The 27,825-nt window shown below is 57.2% G+C and overlaps 1 protein-coding gene across 2 annotated transcripts; it reads left to right on the forward strand.

The window, feature by feature from the left end:
* Ppp1r37 (protein phosphatase 1 regulatory subunit 37) lies at window positions 1-27,600 on the forward strand. 2 transcript variants are annotated; one of them, XM_051206955.1, is made up of 13 exons: window positions 1-386; window positions 21,116-21,213; window positions 23,152-23,197; window positions 23,307-23,407; window positions 23,779-23,898; window positions 24,173-24,323; window positions 24,408-24,563; window positions 24,773-24,885; window positions 25,819-25,960; window positions 26,065-26,231; window positions 26,351-27,068; window positions 27,251-27,337; window positions 27,416-27,599. In XM_051206955.1, exons 1-12 carry the CDS (start codon window positions 173-175, stop codon window positions 27,331-27,333), a joined length of 2,109 nt encoding a protein of 702 aa, XP_051062912.1. In that variant the 5' UTR covers window positions 1-172; the 3' UTR covers window positions 27,334-27,337; window positions 27,416-27,599. The 2 variants fall into 2 exon arrangements, with proteins under 2 accessions (XP_051062912.1, XP_051062913.1); XM_051206956.1 differs by lacking the exon at window positions 27,251-27,337 and having other exon boundaries at window positions 27,416-27,600.
* The last annotated feature ends 225 nt before the right edge of the window (window positions 27,601-27,825 follow it).

Consider the following 27,825-nt stretch of genomic DNA (forward strand, 5'->3'; position numbering starts at 1 on the left):
GCGTTGGGGCTCCCGGCGGCGGCGGCGGCGGCGGCGACGACGACGACGACGGAGGCGGCGCCTGAAGCAGCGGCGAAGCCCATGGTCCGGAACGGCGGGCGGACCCGGAGAGACGAGTCCGGGGCCCGGGGCATGTCCCCGGGGCCCCCGTGAGGAGGAGGCGGCGGCGGCGATGGAGATCCCGCCGCAGGAGGCTCCGCCCGGGCCGGGCGCCGGCGCCGACGCCGACGCGGACGCCGAGGAGGCCCCGGCCGAAGCCGGCTCTCCTAGCGCGGCCTCGCCCCCGGCCGACGGGCGCCTCAAGGCTTCAGCCAAGCGCGTCACGTTCCCGTCGGACGAGGACATCGTGTCCGGAGCCGTGGAACCCAAAGACCCCTGGAGACACGGTAGCTCCGGCGAGGCTGGCTTGCGGGCACGAGCCGAGGGCCGGGCGGGCGGGCGGCCGGGCGGGCGGGACCGCGACGGCGCCGACCGGCACGGAGGTGACTCAGGAGCGGTGCCTAGGTTAGAGCTGGGGTTGGAGGCAGAGTTGTTGGGCAGATGCACGGGCCGGGGCCGGGGGATCTCAAACCCTGACCGTCGGGGACTCTGGCAGCCAGCCTTTGAGTTCATAGCACGTCCAGGGGTGGACGGGGAGAGCCGGTCCACAGTATGGGGCGGGGGTGTCTGGGTGCACGGGCTGACGACAGGGAAGCTGCCGGTCTGCAGATCCCCAGGCAGAGGGTGGCTCCGGCCGCCGCCGCCGCTCTCCTGGCTGGAAGGAGGAAAGGGAATAAACACGGACTGCGTCGAGAGGTCGGGAAACCCTTGGACTGGGAAAAGAGGGGCAGGGGCAGCAGACAGGAAAGCATAGGACGTGGTGGCCAGTTTGCCGGTGGGCGAGCAATTCCACAGCCAAGTTCAGCCGCAGCAGGACGTGGAGCCAGCCCGGCTTCGAGCAGGGTCTTCCTGGGGAAGGACTTAGGGAATTTTACCTACTCGGTGAACAGAGGGTGAAAGCCAGGTGCTTGTGTGTTGGGATATGGGAAGACCCATAGGTCTAGGTCTTTCGGAAAAGGTTGGTGGGGGGTGGTAGGACCGAAAGGACCCTTGGAGGAGTGCATTGGCTTCAATGGCCTGGGCAGGTGAAAGGTCACTGGGAAGATGGACACAGGTGGATCCCGTTTCTGTGCTGACGAAGTCTGCTTTGCTGGGGTGGACCCTGTGGAGCGACGGTGCCCAGTGGCCGTGTTCTTAGAAGCTAACCTGCTTAGTCCGGGAACAGACACTGCTGCCCAGTGGGCAGCAGAGTGGGCAGCTGGTGGCTTTGATGTGTGTGGGGGTGGGGAACTGGTTTGCAGGAAATGATATGGGAGCCTGCCACAAATGCCAGTTTGACTAGTAATTATCAAAGAGACCCAGGCCTTGGCCTGAGGAGCTGGCCAGGGGCCGGGTGGTCTGTTTGGGGTTCTGAACTTCTGGGAACTGGTGCTGAGGACAGGGAGAGGCAGCTGTGTCCTGGCAGCAGCCTGGGGATCAGTGTGGAGAGCAGGAAGGGGAGAGGCGGGGCGGTGTGGCCATCCAGAGGTGGGTAAGAAAGCGGTGTAGGCTGTTTTAGGAGGGCTTGGGCTGCGTGGTCAAACCCTGTTTTGCTATAAGAAAACCAAAGGAAAAAAGAAGGGAAGGACGGACAGCTGGATCACACTCTGTCTTCCCATTTGCTCTTTGCAACTGCAGAGAGGCTCCCTAGCTCCCTGAGCCTTGCCCGGCCCTGCCCCCTAAAGTGAGTGACAGAAGCATCCGTCCAGGTTCACTGGAGACTAAGTGAAGTCACACATGGACAGTGAGTGCCTGGTGAGGTCAAGCCCTCCTAAATCTGTGATGGCTACCAAGGCAGCCTTGAGGCCTAGAGAGAGGTCGCTGGACTGACTGACTGACTGACTGACTGACTGACTGTGCCAGGGCCTTCCAGGATGAGGGTTCAGATAGTGTGGGCTTGGAGGTAAGAGCACTTTAAGTTTCTGGCCCATAGCTTCCCTGGAAAGGGCAAGCCTTTTATTATTATTATTTTTAATTAAATCTAAGTTTCCCGAGACTGTCTTACAGCACAGGCTGTGTGTATATAGCTAAGGGTGACTTTGAACTTCTGGTCCTCCTGCCTCCATTCCTGAATGATGGGCTTACAGGTCTGTGCTAACACTTATTTTATGCAGGGCTGGGGATGGAGCTCAGGGCTTCTATAATGCCACGCAAGCATTCTGCCATAGAGCCACACTTGTAGCCTCCCTCTGGTTTTTTGCTTTGTTTTGTTTTTGAGACAGGATAGAATTTGGTAGTCCAGGCTGGTCTCAAAGGCATGGCAGGTAGTCCTCCTGCATCAGCCCCTGTCTCCAAGCTCTGGGACAGCAGCAGGACCCGCCATGCCCTGAAAGGTCTGTCAGTCGAGAAAGCGGTTTCCCCTCCAGCCTCTGCTCTCTCTCTCCAAATGAAGGTGCTAATTTTCCAGTTGTAAGCATTAAACAAGACAGCTCCTCTAAGTCCCTGTCTTGTAAAGCAGCTGATTGGATTGCTACTGGTAAGGGTGACAGGTACAGGTGATGATGCCTCCCAGGCCAGGGAGGCTGTCATTCCTCCAGCTTTCCAGAGTGACCACAGGGACTACTCAGGGCTCATTTTTGGAGGAGAGGGTAGAGAGGCAGCTGTGGCTGCAGGCTGGGAATAGGCTTGAAGACTTGGCCTCTACAGGGGAAGGATTGTGAAGGTGGCCAGTTTGGACAGAGAGACTTGTGGAACCATCAGCATCTAGGGGCAGGTGCACAGGGGTTCAGCAGGGTTGTCCATGGGCTGGGAACTGGGGGGGGAGGATAGGAAGCTTGGTGGGGTCAGAGGGTTGGTGACCGCCCAGTTGAGAGCCGGCGTCTGGCCTGGACCAGGGGCAGCAGCTGTTGTGACATCTGGCCTCTGAGCCTGCGTAGCATGGGTATATCAATTTGGGCCTCGTGGAAGAGTGATGACCCCGAACAGTGCCCTGAGTGACAGTCATTGGAGGGTCTCAATTGAGGGACTCGGTTGTGTCAAGTCTGTTCTTCTCATGGAGACAGATGGGAGAGCTGACTGGGTGTGGGGAAGTAAAGGAAGCCTGGGGCAGGGGGACAGCTCTGAAGGAGTCTGCCAGCACCAGCCCCCACTCAGCCCTAGCCGGAGGGGGGATGGGCTGTCTGGGGTTCTAGGTGCCTGTCTGAGGGCCAGGCCCCTTGATGTGGGCTGATCTAAGGACCTGTCCTGTTCCTTGTCAGTGGGGTGGGGTGGGGTGGGGGGCAGGTGTTCTAATTCTCCTTAGTCCCCCGGCAGGGATGGGAGCTGGCCTTTTAGCTCACTTTCTGCCACACCTGCAGCCCTGTAGCAGTGTGATGAGCCTGAGGGAGGCTTCGGGAACCCCACAGTGTGTGCTGTGCCTGCCCTGTGGCTTCCTCTCTAAATCGGGGCCAGTGGGCCTTGGCTGTAGTTGGCGGGATGGGAGGGTGGGGAGGCCATGGCTTGGGAGCTGCAGCCAGGTGTGGGGTGGGAAGTGAGGCTTGGGGGTGGGGAGGCCGTGAGAGTCGTGAGTGGCAGAGGCGCGTTGGGCATGTGGGCACGGAAGAGGGGGCTGGCCAGGCCTCCACGGATGAGAGGCAGCCTCTGGGCCCTAGCTCCTCCAGGGACCAGCAGCCCCGTCCAGGCCAAACCACAACAAAGCGCTCAGTGGGCCCAGCAGGCCCCGCTAGAGTCTGGGTTTGCCAGGCAGGCTTGTGAGAGGGACGTGTGATCCAGGCACATGACACCGTGACACACAACTGCCCTGCCGTTCCCACTGACGGTGGCGCACGGCCAGCTCTCACCCAGTCCTGGCGCTTCCCACCAGGACACTTCTCCTGAAGTTCCTGTGACCGTCCCTGGCCACCTGGGATCTAAGGGAGGCTGGAGGGGGCAGTGGCCTAGCCGGACAGACTGCCGGCCAGAACAGACAGCCTTACTGTTTGTTCCTCCTGCCCTTACTCCTCCAACTGGTTTGACAGGTGAAGCACACACACCCCTTGGCTCTGGGAGACGCTGCTGTTGAGACAACATTGGGGAGTAGGCAGGGCTGCTGCGTCCTCAGTCCCCGTCCTGTCCTCAGTCCCCGTCCTCAGTCCCCGTCCTCAGTCCCCAGGAGAGTGCAGTGTGGAGAGAGCCTGCTCCTGTCACTGCCCTGCCGGCCACACAGTGCTTTGGGCCCTTACACCCCTCCCTTTCCTTCAGGCTCGCTCGCCCCGTACTCTGGGGTAGGTCTCCAGGGAACTGATGCTCAGAGGCCGGGCGCTGCCAGCCTGTCCGGCCTGCCGAATGCTGAAGACTGGGCACTTGTCGCTTCCAGCTGGTGCTCCAGGCTGCCTCTCTCTGGCCTGTGCGCCCCTGGTGCCCAGCTTACTTCTTTTTTTTTTTTTAGTTTGTTTGTGTGTGTTGTTTTTCCATACAGGGTTTGTGAGTGTGGCCCTGGCTGCTCTGGAACTCGCTCTGTAGACCAGGCTGGACTCGAACTCAGAGATCCGCCTTTCCTCCCTAGTACTGGGATTAAAGATGTGTGACAACCCTCCCCAACCCTAACCTTGGGTCCCTGATTTGAGTTCCTGTGCTAACTGCACTTCAAAGGTGAAACAGGTCATTGCTCCAAGCCCAGTCTGGTTCTAGGTGCACACGAGGGGGGCATGAAGGTGATACCCTGTGGTGGTGCTTGGGAGGAAGCTCTGGAGCAGTTAATCCGCTTTGTGCCAGCACAGGGCTCTTCCTCCACGGTGCCAGGCAGGTGTTGGCAACACTCCTGAGCCCCACTGAAGCACTCAGGGCTGTGGCTGGGCACAGTCCCTGAGCACATAGTGCCTCCAGGGCAGGGCTCCAAAAGGGTTAGGATCTGGGAGCCCTGGCCTGGGCTGGGCCTGCTGCAGGCCTCAGGGGCTTGGTTCTGCACAACAGACCTTCCTTCCCAGGCTCTTGTGACCTGAGGTTTGGCTCCGGTGCTCATGCCCCAGCGTGTAGGCATCTGGTGTGAGGACTAGAGGCCCTGAGAATGAAAGCGACTCACCTGCCTTTGTCACACAGTTGCCAAGAAAGGGCAGGGCTGGGGGGGGGGGGCACGGGACACACACTCCTAGAGCCCGTACTTGCGCAGGACCAAAGGCAAGTGCATCTAACCCGGAGGCAGCGTAACTTCATCTAAACTAGAGGTGACAGCCAGGGCCTTCACTGTGGCTCTCAGGGGAAAGCGGCTCCTGCTCTACCTCTGCGAGCAGCTTGTCCGCACCTTCACCTGTAGGACACACTTTTATGGTGCTGCTGTGGGTTCTTGTCACACAAGTGACTCAGGGGCAGTCACCACTGCCTGGTAAGATGACCAGAGATCCTAGACTGAGGCCTGGGGTGGGGGGTGAGGGAGGACAGGGTGTCTGCTGAGAAGTCCTTGGAGTCAGCCTGGTGTGGAGCAGTTGCAAATTTGTGGGGACTAATGACACAATCAGCTAGACAAACGTGCAAGGACAGAAAAGCCTGGGAGACACAGGGGGCCGAGCAAGGCTATAGAAACAGCTAGTAAACAGGGGGTGGGGGTGGGTCTGCAGGGGCTGGCTTGCTTCGGGGTGTGTGTGTGTGTGTGTGTTTACATGTACATTACTGTTTTCCTTTTGTCTTGTTGAGTAGCCCTGTGTGTGTAGCCCTGACTGTCCTGGAATTTGCTCTGTGGACCAGACAGGCCTCAAACTCACAGAGATCCACCTGCCTAAGTGCTAGGATTAAATGTGTGTGCCACTACACCTGGACACGTTAGTTCTTTAAGAGCTTTAACTGGCTGGTCTGGAACTGCATAGACCAGGTAGGCCTCAAAACCCTGGGGTCTGCCTGCCTCTGTCTTCAGGGCAGGGTTAAAGGTGTGCAGCGCTACCTGCGTCCTGCGCTTGAGGCATGCTCTCACAGTAGCCCAGGCTGAGTCCAGGCTCGCCGTGATCTCCTGCCGCACCCTCCAGTGCTGTGTGCAGGAGACAACCGTGTCTGGGATTTTGTGGTTCGTATTGAACCCAGGCCCTCCTGGATGCTAGGAAAGTACTCCTTCCAAGCTGCCTCCTCCGGCAATGATAATTGGCTCTGATCTGAGTCATTGCTGGCGATTGGTTCACCTGTGAGGTGACTAGTGCACCCCACCCCACCCCAGGGTCTCTGGCTTCTCATCTCTTCCATTCCTTCACTCTTGCTCTCCAGTGCAGCCCACCCAAGCCTCTTCCAGGACCTCCACAGTCCCTCAGGTTACTTACAACCCTGCGTAACCTTGCAGCTCAATAAATCCAGAAAATTTCTTTCCTTTTTTTTTCTCTTTGGTTTTCAAGACAGTGTTTCTCTGTGTAACGACCCTGACTGTTCTGGAACTTGTTTTATAGGCCAGGCCAACCCCAACCTCACAGAACTCTGCCTTGCCCTGCCTACCGAGGCCAAGTTGCTAGGATCAAAGGTGTGCGCCACCACAGCCTGACCAGAAAAGTTGTGGTTCAAGGGTCCCTGGGAGGAAAACGTGGAGCTTGAGGGGGTGGGGCTCCATCTGCAATATGTCAATGGCACCAGGTGCAGAATGGGGCCAGTGAGCTTCCTTCCTCAGGAGCCAGCCCGCTTGGTTGTGGCCTGAGGATGGCATTGATGTATACTAGAACAAACAAGCATGCTGTAGGGATTAAGTGTGCCTGCCACCTGTCAGCCTGTGTGGCTCCGCTGCTGAGAGTGAGGTGGCTGTCTTTACCTCCCCTTTCTGTGAGGAAGGCTGGTGACTTGTGGTCAGGAGCAACTTCTCCACACCACACCCAGGCTGCGACCTTGGACAGGTACTCTTGTGCCTCGTCTGCTTGGCAGAGACTTGGAGTTCTCTGTCAAATTGTTTGACTTTGGGAAGAGGAGGGGCAGGAAACTGGTGAAGGGAAGCATGCATCTGGGCCCAGCCCAGGGCTATAGGTGCCCTTCTTGGGGGGTGGCTCATGGTGCCTTTAGATGCCGCTGTAGGCCCAGGTCTGTCCCCTCTGAAGGCTGCATCTCTCTGCGTAGGCATTTGGTGTGTCTGGTGGTGTGGAGAGCCCCCAGTTCCAGGAAGGAGCTCTGCGGCTGGCTGCCAGCGTCCTTAGAGAGAGGTACAGGGCTTGGCTGTGTCCCCACATTGGGAATGCTGAGATTCTCGCCCTTCCTAGCTCCCAGCCTCCATCGTGGGCAGGGCTGCGATGGATGATGTGGCTGGCTGGGCGATGATGGTGGCTCACAGTCAGCCTCACGTTGTCTTCCTCCCTACACTTTCTCTAGGCGGCTGCAGGGACTGTTGCCTGCTGGGGGTGGCACTGGAAGTGTCTGCTGCCACTGCTCGCTGTGCTCATGTGTCTGGCCCAGCACCCTCTCCCCTCCCAGCGGAGCCTGCAGGCTGGTGATTGCAGCAGGCGCGGCCTCCCTGCTTGATCTGGTGGGTGGCCCACCTGCCAGCTGCAGCTCGGGACCCCTCACACCCTCCTCTCCCTTCTTCCCTTCGTCTGTCTCAGAGGCTGCAGCTGTCAGCTTTGCAGTCACAGGACCCTGTCTGTGCAGAGCACCGCTGGGGCTGGTTCCCCAGAGAGGGGAAGGGCGGGGCTAGGGAAGGGAGGGTGAGGCTGCCAGAGGATGAGCAGGGGTCCAGGCTTTTCCATGAGGGCATGGTGATGCTGGGGAAGGTAATCACGGCGCTAAAGGGAACCCTCAAAGCCCCCTCTTACTCGTCCCTTACTAGGTTTTAGCTCTGTGTTATTGTAGCAGGAAGAGGGCCTCAGGGGAGGAGCTGGCTGTCCAGGAGGGTTCTGACATTCCCCTGTGCTGGGCAAGCTCTAGAGTCCCAGGATGATGCCCACACCAGTGCCCAGCCCCCGGCCCCACCACCCCTCAGACTGAGGTTCCCTTGCTGATCCTCTCGCTCATCCTACCTGGGGGCACCACCTCCCACGAATCCCTCCCCTAGCGCCCGGTGCCGCCTCACACTGACTTTTGTTTGGGTCCATCTCCCCCACTAGGCTGGAAGCTGCGGGGACACATCTTACTATGCATCTGGCTCTGGGAGGAGCCATAGAAATTGAAGGACTTGGGGACAGTGTGTCTTCGGCCACCTTGGAGCACTTCAGATCAGAATGGGGCTGGAGGGGGTGTGGTCAAGCCCTCACCCCCCCCCCCCGCTTGACTCCCCTCCCCCATGTATGAAAGCATTTATTTGGTGGTTTTCAGATGATAACCCAGACTGGCCTTGACCATCGAGTGGCCTTTCTGCTTCATCTGTACCAGGATTGTAGGTGTCTGACCACCCCGTCCTTCCAAGTATTGGTTTGTTTTTAAGGTAGAGACCTACAGTCCTGAGTGGCTTCATAATAAGTAACTTGAGGATGTGCTTGAACTCCCTGACCTCTTGTGTCTACCCCCAAGTGATGGGTTTACAGGCTGTTAATCACCATACTTGGCCCTTGTGTTATTTTTGAGACAGTTTTGAGACTGTGTAGCCCAGGCTGTCCTGGAACTCAAGATCCTCTTGCCTTAGGCTGGTAAGTGCTGGGACTCCAGGTGTGAGTTCCTGGAGGTGGCCTTTGTCCAGACCTTGTCTCTTTTGGCCCCTGCCTGTCTGCAGCCTAAGAGCCAGTGTGCGCCCAGCCTGCCCCCCTGCCCCCTGCCCCCCTGCCCCCCTGCCCCCCTGCCCTGGAGGTCTGGAAAAGTAGCCTGCTATCTCCCTCAGCTTACACTTAGACCCTTATCACAGCTCACGGTCGGCCGGTAATGAGCTCCTCCCTTCCTGGCTGCCACTGGATTCACCTGGCCTGTGCCCCTGGCTCCCTTTAAGGTTGAAGGTGCAGGAGGGCCCCACACTGCATCTGTCTGGATCGGTGGTCCTGTGCACACACTGACCATAACTCTCAGACTGTAGATCTGCTGATGCGCTCTCCTGTCTGAGACCGCCAGGAGGCCAGAGGGCATTTCCCCACAGCCCACACCACATGGCACCGTATGTGGCTTCAGCCAGAACCTGATAGGGCAGTGAGGGAAGTGGTGGGTGCTGGTCTCAGTGGCCCAGGGCAGCAGGATGGGTCAAGAAAAGCCTGGAGACAGGGTGCCCGGTCTTCTGACACCTCACCATGCTGCTGGGAATGCGGTTCAGAACTGAGGTGTGTCGCAGGCCATCTGTTCCTAGTTTGCCTAGTTGGACTGGTCCACTGCACCAAGGCAGTGTTCAAGGCCCTTGGCAGTATGTGTGGTTCCAGCCCAGAACCTGGGAGGAGGGTCTGGGAACTCAACTGTGGTGGACCCACCTGTAGGGTAGAGAGCCACCCCCCCCCTCCAGACCTGCTGTGTGACCTTGCCCCGGCAGGGTGTGAAGGACAGCAGCCCTTGCTGCTCTCTGCCCTTCCGATTGTGGTTCTGCCCTGGGGCAAGAAATGGGATCTCACTGTGTTTTGTCCTGTTTCCTTAAGAGTCTCTCTTATAGCCAAGGTTGGCTTCACTTAGATGGATCCGCCTGCCTCTGCCTCCAGAGGCTGGGATAAAGGCATGCGCCCCTCCAGTCCCTCCCGCCCCTCCCACGAGGATGTTGTAGCTGGCATGAGTGTGAGCTGTGTGGACTACAGGGCTCAGCTCTGTGTAGCCCCCAGTTCTAGGCACCCACACGTGTCGGGAGTGTGAAGTGCTTGCCCCATTGTGGAGATGGGGGTAGGTTGCAGACATGGCCTATAAAACCTCAGTGCGGCCTGTCCTGCTTCTCTGGGCCACTGAGCCCTCCAGGGCCTGTATACAGTTTTACCTCCTGGGGGCAAAGCATTTATTTGCTTTGCCCCTGGACACACTGAGAGATGGTTCCTCAGCCCCACCCGATGCCAGGTCCTGGTCTGCACTCCTCCTCAGCTACCTAGTCCTGGGTAAATATTTAAGGGCAAACAGTGGGTGTGTGAGCAGGGTTTCCAGGACGCAGTTGGGTTGAGACAGGTATAGTGACCCTCCCTCTGCAGCTGGAGCTGTTTGTTCTGCTCTCCCGTCACCTGGCCACCAAGGTGTTTGGCCTTGGACTGTGATGGTCACTGCTGCTGTTTACAAAGCTTGGGCCCCTTGCTACCAGCTACCAGCTGAACTGGTTCACTCACTGCTTCTAGAAGTCTCTCTGTGTGTCATTGGTTGTTTTCTGGGTATGAAGAGCCAGGCATGAAATAAGAGGCAGGGCCTGCAACATTTGGGTCCGCAGGTCATCGGGGACACCAGGTACATGGGAGCGGTGCATACCTTACTTTTGGACCACGCGGCCCTCTCCCTGTCTGCAGCGCCGCCTCTGCTGCTCTGTCTTAGGCCACACAGCCTGGCCATCCTGAGTAGTCCAAGTCCCCGACTCCCAGCTCTGTCCTCACTGCTCACTGTTTTCTCTGTTGTGATGGTGCACGCATGTCATGAGGCAGTGTCACCTGTGTCCTGTGGTGCACACATCCCTGTGGGGAGCCCCTCCTGCTGGGGCCATAGAGGAAAGCCTGCAGAAAGCTTTCCGTCAGCGACAATCCCATGGTGACCTTATTCTCTTCCCAGCACCGGGCTAGATGTACCCTCATGGTTGTTCAGATCTTCATCCAACCAGACTTAAGTTCTGTGCCCAGCCCCATACTAAGGGTACAGTAGTGGCCAGGACAGACGTGTCCTACCTCACCGTCCAGAGAGGGAGGTGTGAGAGACAAGACTGGGGTGAGGGGGTTGGCAGCAGCTCCACAGTCACCCGAGAGGGAGCCTACCCGTGCTGGGATAGGTCAGACCACACTGAGGAAGCCACCTGTGAGAGTCCCGGGGGCCTTTCCTAGCTCAGTGGTCACCGTCCATTTCCAATTCAACATCACCACTAGGAACCGATAATGGCTCGGGAGCATGGCCTGATAAGGACCTGATGCTTGCCTCTCGGCATCGCTGGTGGGCATTCACGTGCACCTCTGACCCTTCAGGTGTCCAGGCAGGGAAGGGGTGAGGATGGAAACCTGATGCAGATGACTCTTACACTGGATCGGGTTTGGGAGTCCGAGCCAGGAGGCTCATTGTCAGCGTATTAAACAAGTACAATTTGGGGGAGAGTTTCCAGGCAGCAATCAGTCCAAATCCAGGAGCACAGTAAAGCTTAAGGTGTGACTGCTTAGAAACTCCTTACAAAGGACATGTGACCCTGAGGTCTGTGTAGACATCTGTAGACCGCCAGGGTCCCATAGCTAAAAGGCCTAGTGTCTAGTGTGGTCTCTGATAAGGTAAAGGTCAGAAGTCTGCAAAGTACGTGTGACACCCCCCCCCCATGGCTTTTGTACCTGGGAGCTAGGGAGGGAGAGTCTGGGATAATCGTTTTTGGGGAATTTGGGAGAGATCTGATATCCAAAGGTGGGTGAGGTCTGCCACCACAGATAGCAAAAGGGTCACTCCCAGCCTTCTGGGTGGGAAAACAGGTGTTTTATCTCCTCCATTAGGAGAGGCCCCTGCATGTTTCCCATTCCTGGTTCCCTAGTGCTCTCGGCACAAGGGCCTTTGTGTCTGCAACACACAATGGTGACCACTCAGAAAAGCAAGGGCGGTGTATGTGTGTGTGTGAGAGAGAGACAGAGATAGAGAGAGACAGAGTCAGAGAGTATGCTGCATGCAATGGAGTGCTCTCAGAGGCCAGAAGAGGACATTGGGTCCCCTGGAGCTGGCACTGTAAGCCATTACGAACCCATGTGTGTGTCCTGGGAGCTGAATTCCAGCCTGCCGAGGGAGTAACAAATGCTCTCACCCACTGAGCTATCTCTCTAGCTCCTAAATTATTTTAAATAACTTGGAAAACTAAAGCCAGGCACACAAGATGGCTCGGGTGGTAAAGTCATTGCTGCCCAGCCTGTTGACTTGAGTCTGAGTCCCCAGAGCTACATGGTGGAAGGAGAAAGCCAACTCTTGCAGTTGACCTCCGACCTCCAAGTGTGCACACACAGGAAATAAATGTAAGAGACTAAAATGTGCGTACTAATTGGGTAAGCCTGCTGTTTAACACAGCACACCACTCACCCACACCTGCTGCGGATTGATAGCCGGGAAGGGTTAGCTTATTGCCTGTGGTGCCCTGCTCTGTGCCGTCCGAGTGGAAAGCCTCGAGTGTGCTGTAAAAGCCCTCCATTTCCCATATGATAGTCAGGATCTAAGCTGAGGTGCTTCGTGGTGATTGCAAGGTGTGCATGTGTGTTCGGGGCCGAGGCTGCAGTGCAGCTGCAGGAGATAGCCCCAGAGCGTGCTGCCACACACTCATGCCTTACTTTGGTTATTGCAAGTTCAGAAACGTTTTCTGCTTTTTATGACCCCGCTCACATAGGCTAGGACCAGAGTGAGCCACAGTCAGACCCTTGTAGGCTGGCTATGTGTGTCCAGGCCGTACAGCTTCCAAGGGAAGGTGCTGGGAGAGCTGAGGCCTGAGTGACAGGTTGGCTGAAGGTACAGCACACAGGGCAGGAAGGAGGGTGTAGTGTGGTGGCACATTATTTATAATTTACTAAAGCTTGTCTGAGGTTTCAGAAAGCAAAGTCAGCCACAAACTATGGAGGTCAGGCAATAGTGGTACACTCCTTTAATCCCAGGACTCAGGACTGAGAGGTGGACAGATCTGATAGTTCAAGGCCACACTGACTACTTGCAATTGATTCAATCCCAAAAGAAACAGTTTACAGGAAGATGAGCTCAGCACGTGGAGTCACACGCCTTTAATCCCAGCACTAGGGTGATGGAGACCAGAGTGATGTGGCTGGGCAGAGAAGGAACAGGAGGAGGAGGGGACCAGAGCTAAGAACTTTTGTCTCTGAGGATTGCCATTTCAGCTTGGCAGAGGGTAAAATCTACTGACTTGGCTGCTTTGCTTCTCTGGTCTTCAACCTGAAGCTTGAACCCCAGTATCTGTCTCTGGATCTTTTATTTTCCGTGTTACAGCCAGGTGCACACATGGAGGAGATGAAGCCCCTCCCCAGCGTGGGCCACACTTCATTTTGGGGTTTCAGTCTGCGCAGGGAACTTACCAGCACGGCTGGCCATGTGCCAGTATCATGTCTGAACACAGTGATGACCGGAGGAGGTCGGCTTGCCTTCCTGGGGTGATGCTCTGGGGTCTCTCATCTTCTGATGACTGGTCTCTGCCCTCGGCAGGGCTGGGGAGCTTGTGGGCAGGGTGGTAGCAGTGGGTAGCAGTGAAGCTGTAGGGTTTGGTTTGCAGGACATCATGTCACCGTTGGGCATCCACTCTGGTCTGCTCCTTTACCGGGTCTCCGACACTTTTACTGGGCTTATTCTCCATGGTATGTCCATGACCTGGGTGAGCCTCCGGCCTCACTGATGCTGGCTGATGCCAGCAGAGCATGCTGTGGTGAATAACCTTTCACTTAGCCTGGGCAAGTGAACCTTCAGCGGGTTGGATCAGCGGCTCTGTGCCTCTGTCCCCTGGCCTGGCTTTGCCAATAGAAAGGGCTTCCACATGTCTCCCCTAGTCCGCCCAGCAGCGTGCCTCCCCCCAAGCTTCTGATTGCTGACCCATCTTGAAAGCAGAGGTGATACAGCTCAACCTGCTCCCGTGTATTTTTCTTAGGAGACGCAGTACCCAGGCATGGAGGCAGAGGATTAGGAGCCCAAAGCCAACTCAGAGGACAGTCAGTATTGAAGACCCCCTCAGAAGGCTGGGGTAGGACTTAGGAGAGAAACTCCCCCTGAGGGGCTGCCTCCTGGCCACAGTAGCCCCCCACACTGCTCCGCTCCCCCTGTCTCAGGGTTCCAGGAGTGGACGGTGCCAGGTCCCTATGGTCACAGCCCCAGTGTGTGTTAGGAAGGAGCTCTCTTCCACTGCGGGCTGTGAATAGCTCCCACTTCCAGTGCCACCCTGGCATCCCCAGACGAGACAGCTCACAGGAAAGGCCATGCACACTCTCAGCGATGCTGTTTGAGACTGCGTGCAGCTGGCTGTGTGGCCATACTGTCAGTACTCACCCAGTTCCCAGGCAGCTTCTCCACTCCTCCTGTGCCCTCACACCCTGAGGCGTGTGTGTGTGTGTGTGTGTGTGTGTGGGCCCCCACCCCCGCAGACGCTGAGGGAAGAGTGTGCAGGTGTCCCTGAGAGGCAGTGTCCCGGCACAGCTAAGGGAAGCCAAGGCTTGCTGAGGAACAGGGACCTCTCCAGTGAGCATGGTGGCCGCTGCACCCCACATCCCTCCCTCTCCGAGCCCCACTGTGCCCGCCCCTCCCCTCTCTGTATCTGACTCTCAAACGCTCTGCCAGGAGCCTGGCCTCTTGAGGACAGCAGAAAGTTGTCCCTAGTTTACTGATGTGAAGTTGCCAATTCTACCACATGAAAATAGGACCACTCCCACAGCTTCTGAGCCAGATCTGAAGCAAGCTGTATTAAATCCTGACCAGGACAATGGACGCTGGCCGGCTCATACCCAGGGTTCCCAGAGAATGGCACCAGATTACATTAACCCGAGCTCTTTGTCCAATGGGGGCGAGCGTACACCCTGACGAACTTCCTGCCTGTGCAGTTGGGGCAAACAGGCTTGTTCACAGGAGCAAAACCACATGGCTTGTTATCTTCCATAAAGACCAGCTTCCGCCATTCCAGGAAATTATCTATCCTAGGGCAAGTGGGGCTTACAGGTTAGAGGCAGCTTCGTTTTTACAGATAGTTGAACACAGTAATTTAAGGCACAACTTTAGCCACCGCAGAGTCTCCTTCCCCCTGTAGCCTAGACTGGCCACGAGTTCAGGTTAACCCTTCTGCCTCGGCCCCCATGGTGCTAGCATTATAGATGTGGGCCACCATGGATTTTCTAAGTGACTGAGTGTCTGGATACGTCCCCAGGGCGCGGTGCTGAGAATAGGGACAAGCATGGCAGTGTCCATCTGTGGTCCCGGGGTTTGGGAGGCTGAGGGAGGGGTCCCCTGTGTATTCCATGCTAACTAGGGCTATGTGACTGAGCACTTGCAGGTGTGGCTGAGAAAAAGGGTCTGTTGTGGGTATAGAGAGAGTACAGCCACAGGCTTCTACAGGAGTCCAGACTGAAGGCGGCCAGCTGAATAGACTGGCTGAGGGTGGGGCGGGGCGGGGCGGGGCAGGGCAGGAGAGGAGAGAGGGCAAAGGGACCAACCAGGGGCCGGGAGAGGGTGAGGCACCGGGAGGCCCAGCTGTGAACATCTGGTTTGAGCATAAGACTCAGTTTGCTAATTTATGTCCCTCCCCTGAAGTGAAGTGAGACCCTCACTTGGAGTCTGAGGAGCTGACCCGAGTGTTTGCGGAGGAAGCTCTTGATTCATTAAGACGGCCTGGCGTGGGTGTGCCCATGCACCGTTCACCTGCTGCAGCCACAGCCGTCAGTCACTACAGCAGCAGTGTCCTGCACGGAGCCTGGCCTCTGCCGCCTGGCTGGAAGAACACTCCCTGGCCATGATGCAGCTCAGCCTGAGGTTCTGGACTTGCCCCCTCTGTCCTGCCTTCCACCCCGAGCCCCTGCTCTAGGTGTGGGCCTGTTGCAGCTGTCCGGGCTCCTGTGGGGTCTGCCGGGCCCGCTCCTCAGCTGTGCCACATGAGGTGGCCTCCTCCTGTCCCTACAGAAGACACAGTCCTCCCTGGAGCCTCAGCAGCCCCCCCCCCCCCCCCGCTCCTGCCTCAGTGGCTCCTGCCGCCCAAGCCTTCAGTCTTGTCTCCCTCTGTCCTTACTGTCTGTCCTACACCACAGGGCATTCCAAGGGCTGCTGCCACCAGGTGCTGCGCTCTGTGTCCCCACTCTGAGCCCCCACTGGGCTGGGGTTTGATGCCTGCTGAACTAAGGGGCAGACCTACTCCCTAAGGCCGCTGCCTGGGGACCAGCCCCTCTCCATTTGCCAGCTGGTCTCTTTCTCTGTTCCATAATAGCAACACAGTCTATACGTTGCCAGGCACGGGGGCTCTCGGTGGTGCCCACAGATCACCCAGGGGCTCATTAACTGGGGCCTTGCCAGTGAGCCAGCACTGTGAGCCTGGCCTCCAGGTCTCCTTGTCCATGCCGGGCACCAGGGAGCACAGAGCTTGTTCCCCATGAGGGCAGCATAGAGCCAGGGTGCAGTGGTCTCTGGCGGGGACCCCCACGGGCCACCCATTTCCTACCAGCTCCCAGAAGCTGGGGGTGGCTTAGCATACTGCCGCCTCATGCCTGCATTCCATCCACACCCTAGCACATGTGTGCACATGTGAGCTCAGGCCTCCTGGCAGGGTCACCTGACGCTCGCTCGCTCGCTCGCTCGGCATCACATTTCTCCCTGTCCCTGGGGAGAGGGGCCCAAGGGCTGAGGCCTTGCCAGCCAGCCATGCTGCAGTCTTCTCTTATGGAACTCAGATCTGTCCCCGGTGGCTCTTCCTTGAATGACGAGCCCGTACCCCCCCACACCCCCACCTCCATTGCTGAGGCGGTGAAAAGCCGGGGCTGGCTCCTGTTTCAGAGGCCTGCCTCCTCTGGCTCTGGGACTAGGCAGATACCCTGCCCCCTGGCGGGCTTCCCTGTATAAGATGGACACGGAAGTGGGCCTGTCTCTGGGATCAGTCCCAGACCTGGCCAAATGAAGTTGCCTGTACAAACTCCTTAGCCATGCATGGAGTCCCAGTGCTAGTGAGGCCAGGGCACAAAGGTCATGGGTTCAAGGCCAGCCTGGACTTTCTAAGGTGTCCCTGTCATAAGGAAAAAAACGTAAGTGAGAGAATTCTGAAGACCAAAAATAAGCCACTGCTACTGACTCCTCCCCAGCTGTGTCCCTGCTGACAGAGTCAGCTGGTTCTCTGGTTTCCTCATGTCACTTGTCCCTGAGACTGGTGGCTCTTCAGAGAGATCGCAGGGTCATTTGTCCAGTCTTGTGAGAGCAAGGATCAGAATGTGGCTTTTAGTCTAATTTGTCACCTGGGTGTGCCCACTCCAGCACAGCCTTCTTTGGAACACACACACACACACACACACACACACGGAGAGAGAGAGACTTTTTCCTCTCTGACAACCATTTCACTGGACAGCTGTCCATCCCTTGGTACGGAGGTTGAACCTGAGCTGGGCTCCACGACCGTTCCACAGCCTGCTGCACTGGGCCTCCCGGGCCTCCCTCAACATAGCAAGCACTGTATTGACCTGCGTCTTTTTCTCTGCTAAGATTTATTTATTTAGCCAGGTGATGCACACACCTTTAATCCCAGCACTAGGGAGGCAGAGGCAGGCAGATCTCTGTGAGTTCAAAGCCAGCCTGGTCTATAGCGTTCCGGGACAGCCGGGGCTACACAGAGAAACCCTGTATGAGTATGTGCCTGGGTGCGTATATATGTGTACTGTATTTGTGCCCTTGGAGGCCAGAGCGGGATGTTGAAGTTGTAAATGGTTTGGGTTGCCTGGGTGGATGCTGGGAACGGAACCCGGGTCCTCTGCAAGAAAAGCAAGTGTTCTCAACCCTGAACCGTCTGTCTCTCCAATCCTGCTTCACAAAGAGAACTGCTGGCTCCCGAGCTGCTCAGTTTCTCCTTTGTCTGCACTGCTGATGTTCTGTCGCTCACACTGATGACTCCCGGTACAGTGGAGCCAGCTGTGGTAGGCCAGGGCCGCCACAGCACAGGTGTCACAGCACAGGTGTCACAGCACAGGTGCCACAGCACAGGTGCCACAGCACAGGTGCCACAGCACAGGTGCCACAGCACAGGTGTCACAGCACAGGTGTCACAGCACAGGTGCCACAGCACAGGTGTCACAGCACAGGTGCCACAGCACAGGTGCCACAGCACAGGTGCCACAGCACAGGTGCCACAGCACAGGTGTCACAGCACAGGTGTCACAGCACAGGTGTCACAGCACAGGTGTCACAGCACAGGTGCCACAGCACAGGTGTCACAGGGCCAGCTTTGAGTCCCTGCTCTTCTTTACTGTATCTGTCACTACTTAGAAGGTGGGAAATGGGGGCTGGAGAGGTGGCTCATCAGTTAAGAGCACTGGCTGCTCTTCCAGAGATCCCCGGTTCAATTCCCAGCACCCACATGGCAGCTCACAACCGTCTGTAACTCCAAGATCTGACACCCTCACACAGACATGCATGCAGGCCAAATATCAATGCAAATAGATATAAATTTTTAAAAAGTGGGAAATCGATAAAATGCAGTTGTCATTTTCTTTTTTCCTTCTTGCAGTTGTCATTTTTATTCAGACATGTATGTCTGTATACCACAGGCATGCCTGATGCTCACAGAGACCAGAAGAGAGCATCAGCTCCCTTGGGACCGGAGTTACAGACAGTTGTGGGCCAGCACGTGGGTCCTAGGAATTGAACTCAGGTCCTCTGGAAGAGCAGCCAGTGCTCTTAGCCTCTGAGCCGTGTCTCCAGCCCGGTATTAGTGTCACTGTTACGGCACTAGGAGCTGTACCCCAGCCTCCTCTGAAGTTTTATTTTGAGTCAGTCTCACTGCACTGCCCAGGTTGTCCTTGACCCCTCCTGCCCCAGCCTGTGCACCTAAGATTCTGTGCGTGTGTCCCCATAACAGCCCCTCCTGCCCCAGCCTGTGCACCTAAGATTCTGTGCGTGTGTCCCATAACAGCCCCTCCTGCCCCAGCCTGTGCACCTAAGATTCTGTGCGTGTGCCCCATAACAGCCCCTCCTGCCCCAGCCTGTGCACCTAAGATTCTGTGCGTGTGCCCCATAACAGCCCCTCCTGCCCCAGCCTGTGCACCTAAGATTCTGTGCGTGTGTCCCCATAACAGCCCCTCCTGCCCCAGCCTGTGCACCTAAGATTCTGTGCGTGTGCCCCATAACAGCCCCTCCTGCCCCAGCCTGTGCACCTAAGATTCTGTGCGTGTGTCCCCATAACAGCCCCTCCTGCCCCAGCCTGTGCACCTAAGATTCTGTGCGTGTGCCCCATAACAGCCCCTCCTGCCCCAGCCTGTGCACCTAAGATTCTGTGCGTGTGTCCCATAACAGCCCCTCCTGCCCCAGCCTGTGCACCTAAGATTCTGTGCGTGTGGCCCCATAACAGCCTGTGCTGTCAGTCTTCCTGTTGACTGCAGGGCTGGGAACTGCCAGCGATGACAGAGCAGCCCATATTAGCCCAGCTGATGCCACTGGCCTGGACCTGTGGCCTTTATTGAACCACATGTCTGTTTGGAGTCTCACTGGCGCCCTCTGGTAAACCCTGGGACTCTTCAGAGTGACCTTTAGAGGTAAAATATTAAACAGACTTATAAAAAAAGGCCAACTGGATACAGCTGACCACCTTTTAAAATTGTCCCCTTCTATTTGTGGTCACTTGAATAGCCCCGTGCAAGTGTCTGTAATTGATGCCGTTTTCAAAGTGGTTGTGAGCACCCGGAATCTTCAATATGTATGTCATATGAGGACATTTGTCACTTCATTATCTTGTGGGGCTCATGGGGTACTGGAGATGTAAACTAGGACTTTCTGTAATCTTTCCATCGCTGACCACATCCCCAACACTCCACTGGGGGACTCTAGGCTGGTGCTCTGCCATCAAACTATTGTTTATTCATTCATAATTTTTAAAGATTTATTATGCATATAATGTTCTGCTTACAGGCCAGAAGAGGGCACCAGATCTCATTACAGGTGGTTGTGAGCCACCATGTGGTTGCTAGGAATTGGACCCAGGACCTCTGGTAGAACAGCTATCTATCCCTCCAGCCCCCCCCCCATTTATTTATTTATTTATTTATTATTTATTTATTTATTTGTAATTTCATGAGGGTTTCACTAAGTTGCTCAAGCTGGCCTTTGCACTTTGGATCCTTCTGCCTCTGCCTCCTTAGTAACTGCAATGCCTGGCTTAAATGTATTTTTCTTAAAAGTTCAGAAGAAGCAGATCTGAGCAGACAGAAAGGTATAAGACTGAAGGGCATGGTTAGCCATGAGCTGTGTTTCAGGAGGGAAGAATTGGAGAGTTGGGAGAGTTCAAATCCTGGCTGTACCTTATACCAGCTGTGTGCCCTAGGGGAAAGTTCCTGATCTCTTTGAGCTTTGTCTCTTGGAGTTGAAGTGAGCCTTCATTCTTCCATCAAAATAAGCAGAGCGCAGTGGCACATACATGTAACCCAGCATTCAAGAGGCCGAGGCAGGGCGGTCAGCCATTTCAAAGCAGACAGGGGTCCTAATGAGACCTCTCACAGATAACGACATGTCTTAGCCAGGCATGGTGGCACACGCTTTTATTCCCAGCACTCGGAAGGCAAAGGCAGATGGATCTCTGAGTTTGAGGTCAGCCTGCTGTCCAGACAGTCAGGACTATACAGAGAAACCTTGTCTCAAAACAAAACACACACACACAGGGGGTGGGACAGGGATTAAAGGCGAGCGCCACCACCTGCCTTTTTTAATAAAAAGACTGCATTGTTTATTTATGTTGTTTATGTTGTGGTGGTGGGTGTCACTTGCACCAGGCACACTTGTGAAGTTGGAGACAAGTTGGGAGTGTTGGTCCTCTCCTTCCACCACGTGGGTTCAGGGATCCAACTCAGGTTGTTGGGCTGGATGTCAAGCCATCCCCGTGTGGGAGGGGTGGTTTGAGGAAGTGTTTTAACGAGGGATGGCCTACACCAGCTGGAGCTGTGGGCACATCTGGAGGCTTTCTTGATTGTCACTGTGTGGACATGGCTTCATGGGCTGCCAGCATAGGTTCATTCACCTCAGCCCCTCAGCAGGTGTGGGGTGAGCGGTTGTCTAGAGCTCCTTCATGACCCGTCCTCCCGGGGTGCTTTTTGTCAGGGTGTTTGTCACAAAAATGAAACTCGAGCACCCGCAGAGCCAAATGCCTGCCCTAAGCCTGGTGCGTGCTGGCTTTGCTGGGGACGTGGAGATGGCCTGCCCAGCTAGTGCTCCCCATGTGGTAGGGAGGGAACGTGTAAACGGGCTGGGGATGTCTCTGTGGCTGCCCCAGAGCCCAGCACTTCGTAGAGGGCCATGCTAGCTGTGTGCGCGATGCCGATGACCCCTGCTCTGTCACGCTGCTGTTGGGCCAGAGGAAGGGAGGGCCCTGCAAGGCAGCAAACAAGGGCTGTGGAGTCTGAGCCTGCTCCTTTGCCCGCAGCCCAAAACGTGACCGTGGATGAAGTGATCAGTGCCTACAGGCAGGCCTGCCAGAAGCTGAACTGCAGACAGATCCCCAAGCTCCTCAGGCAGCTGCAGGTATGAGGGGATGGGGACACTCACTAAGTGTTCTGCCGGTGCCTCTGCGTGCGTGCGTGTGTGAGTGCCTGGGGGGGGGCCGCACAGCCCTGGGGCCTGCCCAGCCAGCTTGCCCCCGAGCCAGGGCCTGTGTAAGGACAGCTGCAGAAATCCTTAGTTCAGCTGTGAAGTTAGCAACAATCCAGAATCACATAAAGTGATAGCTACTTCTTAACCTGTCAGCCCCAGAGAAGTCTGTCCTCAGACAAGTCATCTTGTCAGTCCCTTCAAGTCTGAACGCTGAAATTCATTCTTATCTGTGACTTCTAAGGCAAGCGTCAGCCTGGGCTCGTACTCAGGCTGACTCAAAAGTCTGGACCTGAACCGTGGTGTATGCTCTCTGCTGTTTGGGAAGTTAACAGAAACCAGCGCTGGCTGTCGTCCCAGCACTTAGAGGGTAGAGGCAGGAGGACAGAGCTCAAGGACATCCTCAGCTACATAATGAGTTTGAGGCTAGCCTGGGCTATATGAAACCCTGTTCGTCCCCAAAATCAAAAACAAGCTGGCTCAGTGGCAATGGTGCTTGCTGGCAAGCCTGACAACCTGGGTGTGCTAGTCCCCACACGGTAGAAGTAGAGAACTGATTGCACCGTGGGTGGGGTTTCCCTGTCCCGGCAATAACTGACTCTCAGACTTAATGTAAATTAGAAATGCTGGGCCAATGGGCCAATAGCTCAGGCATGTTACTACCTGACTCTTACACTTTAATTAACCCATCTCTCTCTCTGTCTTTTTTTTTTTCTTGAGTTTTTTGAGACAGGGTTTCTCTGTGTAGCTTTGGAGGCTGCCCTGCAACTGGCTCTGTAGACCAGGCTGGCCTCGAACTCACAGAGATCTGCCTTCTCAGTGATGGGACTAAAGGCGTGTGCCACCAAGGCCTGACTAAATGAACGCTTATCTCTTATCTATGCTTTGCCATGAGGCCTGTAGCTGGTTACCTCATTTACCACCTGGCCCTGCTTCCGTGGTGGCTGGCTGGTGTCTCGTCTGACTTCGCTGTTCTTCCCAAGTCTGGCTGTTTTGCCGATAATACCTGCCTGGCTACCAGCCAATCGCTTTTTATTAACAAAGAAAGCAACACAGTATACAAAAGGGTTATTCCACATCAGTGCACAATGATGTGAGCATACACACACACACACACACACACACACACACACACACACACACGGAAAAAGAGTCTAAATATAGATATGGAAAACAGAAGACTCGTCGTCGTCATCTCTTTCCTTTTCCCCCATATCCCAGAAGGCCCTACCTCGGTCTGTTGGAGAGCTTGTAGGAGTTTCTAGCTCAGAAGGGCCGGCACCAAGCACTGTCTGAGTTAGTGTGAGTGTGGACAGACCCTGCCCACCCATAGCCCACCCCCCTCCACAGAGCCCTTCCTTGCAAGGGGTGTCTGGGTCTTTGTTCTAGTGTTGCAGGCCTGTGTCTACGCTGCAGGGTTAGCAGAGCAGGGCCTCGCCTTCCAGGGAAAGCCACTCAGTGTGGCGTCTGAGGCTGACTAGACCTTAGCATTTTATCAGTGAAGTGTGCTGTGAAGCCAGCCTTAGCCTGTCTGGCGTGTGTGTAGGTTAGGCGGGCCCCACAGGAAGGAGCTGAGGGAACGCCTGATCTAGTGCCTTTATGTCTTTTGCTGAGTGCCACCTTTGACTCTGGATATCTCTCCAGAGATGCTGGGTGCCCTCACCTGACTGTACCAGGTGGGTGATGTGGCTGTGACTCCCTGGGCAGGGCAGAGTCATCTCATGCCCTGGGTGCTCAGAGCCAGCCCCATTCCAGATGCCGCCTCACTGGAGGGCTCGGCAGAGCCCGCTGAGCCTTGATGGCCCCACTGGCGGGCCCTCCAGTTGCTGGGGTGTCTTACCTGCTTTGACCAGCCCTATCCTGCTTTCTTAGGAGTTCACGGACCTTGAGCAACGCATCAACTGCCTGGACCTGAAAGGTGTGTCCCCAGGGTTAGCAGGCTGTCCGGGGTTTGGTGGCTTCCGCAGGAGATGGGCTGGTGGTGGTGTGGCCTCTCCACATAAAGGTGCCCACCCCTTCCTTCCCAGGGGAGAAGCTTGACTACAAGGCCTGTGAGGCTCTGGAGGAGGTCTTTAAGAGGCTGCAGTTCAAGGTTGTGGACCTGGAACAGACCAACTTGGATGAAGACGTAAGAGCCCTGCTGCCCCCAGGCTCCTAGGCCCTCGTGAGGCTTGGGGACGGAGAAGGCAAGGGCAGGGCCTCGTGAACACCAGAAGGGGGTACCTGATGTGACCAGGGTGGGCCTAAGGCCTGAAGACAAGGCCTGGGAGCCGGGTGAGGGGCAAGTGTGGCCACCGGGAGCTTTCTTGGCTGTCACAGTGCAGGGCCGAGAGGTAGGCACCTGGGGGAGGCTGCAGCCTCCGAGGGTTTGGGGCCCCGCCCTCCCGGGTCGTCCAGGGCATACCTGACATTCTGAGGCTCTTGCCTGCCCAGCAAGCCCGTGGCACAGCCCATGTTTCCCTCTGACCTGAGGCCAAGCCCACCTGTGCCTGTCCCCAGGGTGCGTCCGCCCTCTTTGACATGATTGAGTACTACGAGTCAGCCACCCACCTCAACATCTCCTTCAACAAGCACATTGGCACCCGGGGCTGGCAGGCTGCTGCCCACATGATGCGCAAGGTGGGTACCTGCTCAGTGCCCGCCTGTCCCCCCTGCCCTCCCACACGGTCATGCACCCCTCCTCCCCTCCCTAGCCTGGTCCTTAGAACGTGGCAGTGCCGCCAGCCCTGCTTTACTCGCCCTTGCAAAGACTGGCGCAGGAAGGAGATGGGACTCTGGGAAGAGGGGGGCTCCCATAACAGCACTCAGGGGACTCAGACACAGGCCTCCTGTGTAAAACCCAGGTGCTAGCTGTGACTGCAAAATGACCCATCCCCTGACCTGTCCCCACCAGACAAGTTGCCTACAATACCTAGATGCCCGCAACACACCCCTGCTGGACCATTCTGCGCCCTTTGTGGCCCGCGCTCTACGCATCCGCAGCAGCCTGGCAGTGCTGCATCTGGAGAATGCCAGCCTGTCTGGGAGGCCCCTCATGCTGCTGGGTAAGTCTGTGTCCGTAAGGCCTGCTGCTGGACAGGTGACCCAGGACGAGGGCCGGCAGTCACCCCCACCCACTCGCTCTCCAGCCACAGCTCTGAAGATGAACATGAACCTACGGGAGCTGTACTTAGCAGACAACAAGCTCAATGGCCTGCAGGACTCAGCCCAGCTGGGCAACTTGCTCAAGTTCAATTGCTCCCTGCAAATCCTGGACCTGAGAAACAACCATGTGCTAGACTCAGGTGCGCCTGTGTGCTCTGTCCTCGCTGTCACCCAGCGCTCACTGTGCTCAGCCCTGTGCTGGGGGTGGGGGTCCTGGACACAGTGTGGCCTATTCACAGCTGGCAGGGAAGACAGTTCCAGCCCTGATAGGGCTCCCATGCAGGAGAGTCTCAGAAGCCAGGCCAGAGCCTCTGGGATGGAAGAGGCACTGATCACCCGCCTTCCCTAGGTCTGGCCTACATCTGCGAGGGGCTCAAGGAGCAGAAGAAGGGTCTGGTGACCCTGGTGCTGTGGAACAACCAGCTCACACACACAGGCATGGCCTTCTTGGGCATGGCGCTGGTGAGTTCAGGGCCTGGTTCGTCAGCACCTCCAGCCTGGCGCCAACATATTTAATTTTTAAATGTTTTATTACATTTACGTCTTTGTGTGTGCGCGCACACATGTGTGTACACGTGCATGTGTGTGCGCGAACACACATGCAGGTGCTCGAATGTTGAGGTCAGAGGACAGCTTGCAGGAGTCCATTTTCTCCTTCTACCATGTATAAATATCACAGGTATAGAACTCGGATCCTCGAGCCATCCAGCTAGCCCTGGCCCTGTTTCTTCCATTATCTTTCTTCCTTCCTTCATTTCTTTTTTTTTCTTTCTTTCATTTTTTTCTCTCTTCTTTCTTTCTTTGAAGACTGGGTATCTCTGTGCTGCTCTGACTGTCCTGGACTTGCTTTGTAGAGCAGCAGGCTGGCCTAGAACTCAGAGATGCACCACTGCGGGCCTGGGCCCTGTTTCTTTAATTGTCTTTTTGTACAGACTACATAGGACAGTGCTTTGCACACACTGAGCATGTTGGCCTAAAAAGTTAATGTTTCTGGAAGCAGCCAGTAAGTTTTTAGTCTTTTTTGTTATCACATAATATATAAAGTAATTGGAGCAGGTAGGAACACTCCCAGGGAAAGGGGGTTCTTTTGTGCTCAGTGCCCAGGTCCCCTCCCACAAGAGGGGTCCTTAAGCCATTCAGAGACAGGCAGGGTGAGGGCCGGGAGGCGGTGGATATGGGGGCCACGTGGACTCTGCGGGAGTGGGCAGTGTGGGCAGTGTGGGCGAGGGGAGAGCCAGCGTGGGAAGGACTTGCGTTTCACAGGCCTGCCTGCGGTAGATTGTGCTGGGAGACAGAGCACACGTGCCTCGGCTCCTCTTTCTGCCTCCTTTCCTGGCACCTTGCTGGCCTTTCCTCCACCATGGTTTCCCCTCCTCACCTTCCTGTCCCTTCCAGCCGCACACACAGAGTCTGGAGACCTTGAACCTGGGCCACAACCCCATTGGGAACGAGGGTGTGCGCAACCTCAAGAATGGACTCATCAGCAACCGGAGTGTGCTGCGCCTCGGCCTGGCCTCAACCAAGCTCACATGCGAGGGTAGGATTCGGGCCAGGCGCGCATGGGCCAGCGGGGCTCGGCAGGGCGGCCGGCCAGCGGCCAGGCATGGGGCCCGTGGCCAGCCCCTGCGGTCCCCCTCCCAGGCGCGGTGGCCGTGGCAGAGTTCATCGCCGAGAGCCCCCGCCTCCTGAGACTGGACCTCCGGGAGAACGAGATCAAGACGGGCGGGCTCATGGCGCTGTCCTTGGCCCTCAAGGTGAACCACTCCCTGCTTCGCCTGGACCTGGACCGAGAGCCCAAGAAGGAGGCGGTGAGGGCGCGTGCGTCTGTACCAGCGCTGCCGCGGGCGGGCGGGCAGGCGGGCAGGAGGGTGCGTGGGGCAGGGTGGGGCAGAGGCCACACAGAGCCCTAGCAGGCCGGGTCCCACAGGTGAAGACCTTCATTGAGACGCAGAAGGCACTACTGGCCGAGATCCAGAACGGCTGCAAGCGCAACTTCGTGCTGGTGCGAGAGCGGGAGGAGAAGCCGCAGCTGTCGGTCTCCATGCCCGAGATCACCGTCACCGCGCCCCAGCCCCTGGGAGAGCCTGGGGACCTGCCAGCCGAGGGGGCACACAATGGGGCCCCTGGCCCGGACTCGGACTCGGACTCGGACCGGGAGGAGCAGGAGGAGGAAGAGGAGAAGCAGGAGGACCAGCAGAGGGATGAGGGCGGCGCTGAGCAGAGTCCCTCAGCCCCCTGCCCTGCCCTCATGCCCTCCACGGACTCCCTCGGCCCCGGGGACCGGAGCCCCCCAGGCAGCCCCGCCTCCCCCACTGAGCAGCGCATTTCTGTCTCCAGCCCGGGCCGAGGCCACAAGGTGTTTGTGGTGACCCGGGTGGAGAGTCCACCCGAGAGGCCAGAGCCCCCTGTCCCCCCGACCTTCGTCTCCTCCCCTCCACCCTCTCCTCCCTCCCCACCTGCCTCTCCACCATCTCAGACCATGGACATCCGGGACCCAGAGTCATCCGAGGCTCAGCTCCAGCCGGAGCCATCTCAGGCAGGGCAGCCTCTGCCCAACGGCCTGAAGCCTGAGTTTGCCCTCGCACTGCCCCCAGAGCCACCCCCAGGGCTGGAGGCTAAGGGGGGCAGCTGCAGCCGGGAGCACGGTAAGGAGAGGCAGGGGATAGGCCTGTGGGTGGGCCCGAAAGGGATAGGAGAAAGGACCGGATCGGATCGTTGAGTCCTACTCTGGGCCCCGGGGCCCTCCCTGGGCGGGGGGGCCGTGTGGGCTGGAGGGGCGAGGCCGTGCCCCACCTGCCTCTGAGGGGGCTGCGCCTACCACCTGCAGCGCTGCACCGCCCCCAGGGCGCCCGCAAGCTGGAGGAACTGCTCCTAGAGGCCAGCCAGGAGGCCCCGCGGGACACACTGTGACACTGTAAGTTGGTGCCCGAGTGGGAACTGCGCCCCTCTACCACACGCATGCGCGCTGACCATCCCCACCTCTGCTCCCCAGTTCTTTAGTTCCGGCTGCTCTGTGATGAGCTGAAGCCATCCCAAGGATCTGCCGACTCCCCGCCTAGTCCCCCAGGAAGCCAGGCGGGGTACCCCAGGCCTCGCTGCAGGAACACTACAGCCACAAGGGGCGCAGGGCTGGGAGAGGCTTCCCAGACTTGAAAGCAAAGCACGTATTTATGTGTCTGCCCCTCTCGCTCTCCAGGTTGGGGCTGGGGTGGACAGGAGGAAGGGGACGGGAGAAGCTCTCCAGGGTCTCTGGCCACGCGGCTGCTCTGGTTCTGGGGAGGGGTAGGAGGCAGGACAGATCACGATGGCCCCCTGGCCCCATTCAGGACCTGGCTGCTGAGCGTGGTGGTAGAGTTTGCCAGCCCCTGTGGGGTGGGGCCAGCAGAGAGGAAGAGAGCTTTC

Source organism: Phodopus roborovskii, unplaced genomic scaffold (assembly GCF_943737965.1).
Source record: "Phodopus roborovskii unplaced genomic scaffold, PHOROB, whole genome shotgun sequence".
In the NCBI taxonomy this organism is placed as follows: Eukaryota; Metazoa; Chordata; class Mammalia; order Rodentia; family Cricetidae; genus Phodopus; species Phodopus roborovskii.

Bases quoted from the DNA above. Each gene is read 5' to 3' on its own strand.
- Ppp1r37 (XM_051206955.1), top strand. From the start codon at position 173: ATGGAGATCCCGCCGCAGGAGGCTCCGCCCGGGCCGGGCGCCGGCGCC. The intron at 24,564-24,772 runs GTGCGCCTGTGT...CGCCTTCCCTAG, and splicing joins CAACCATGTGCTAGACTCAG to GTCTGGCCTACATCTGCGAG. The intron at 25,961-26,064 runs GTAGGATTCGGG...TCCCCCTCCCAG, and splicing joins AACCAAGCTCACATGCGAGG to GCGCGGTGGCCGTGGCAGAG.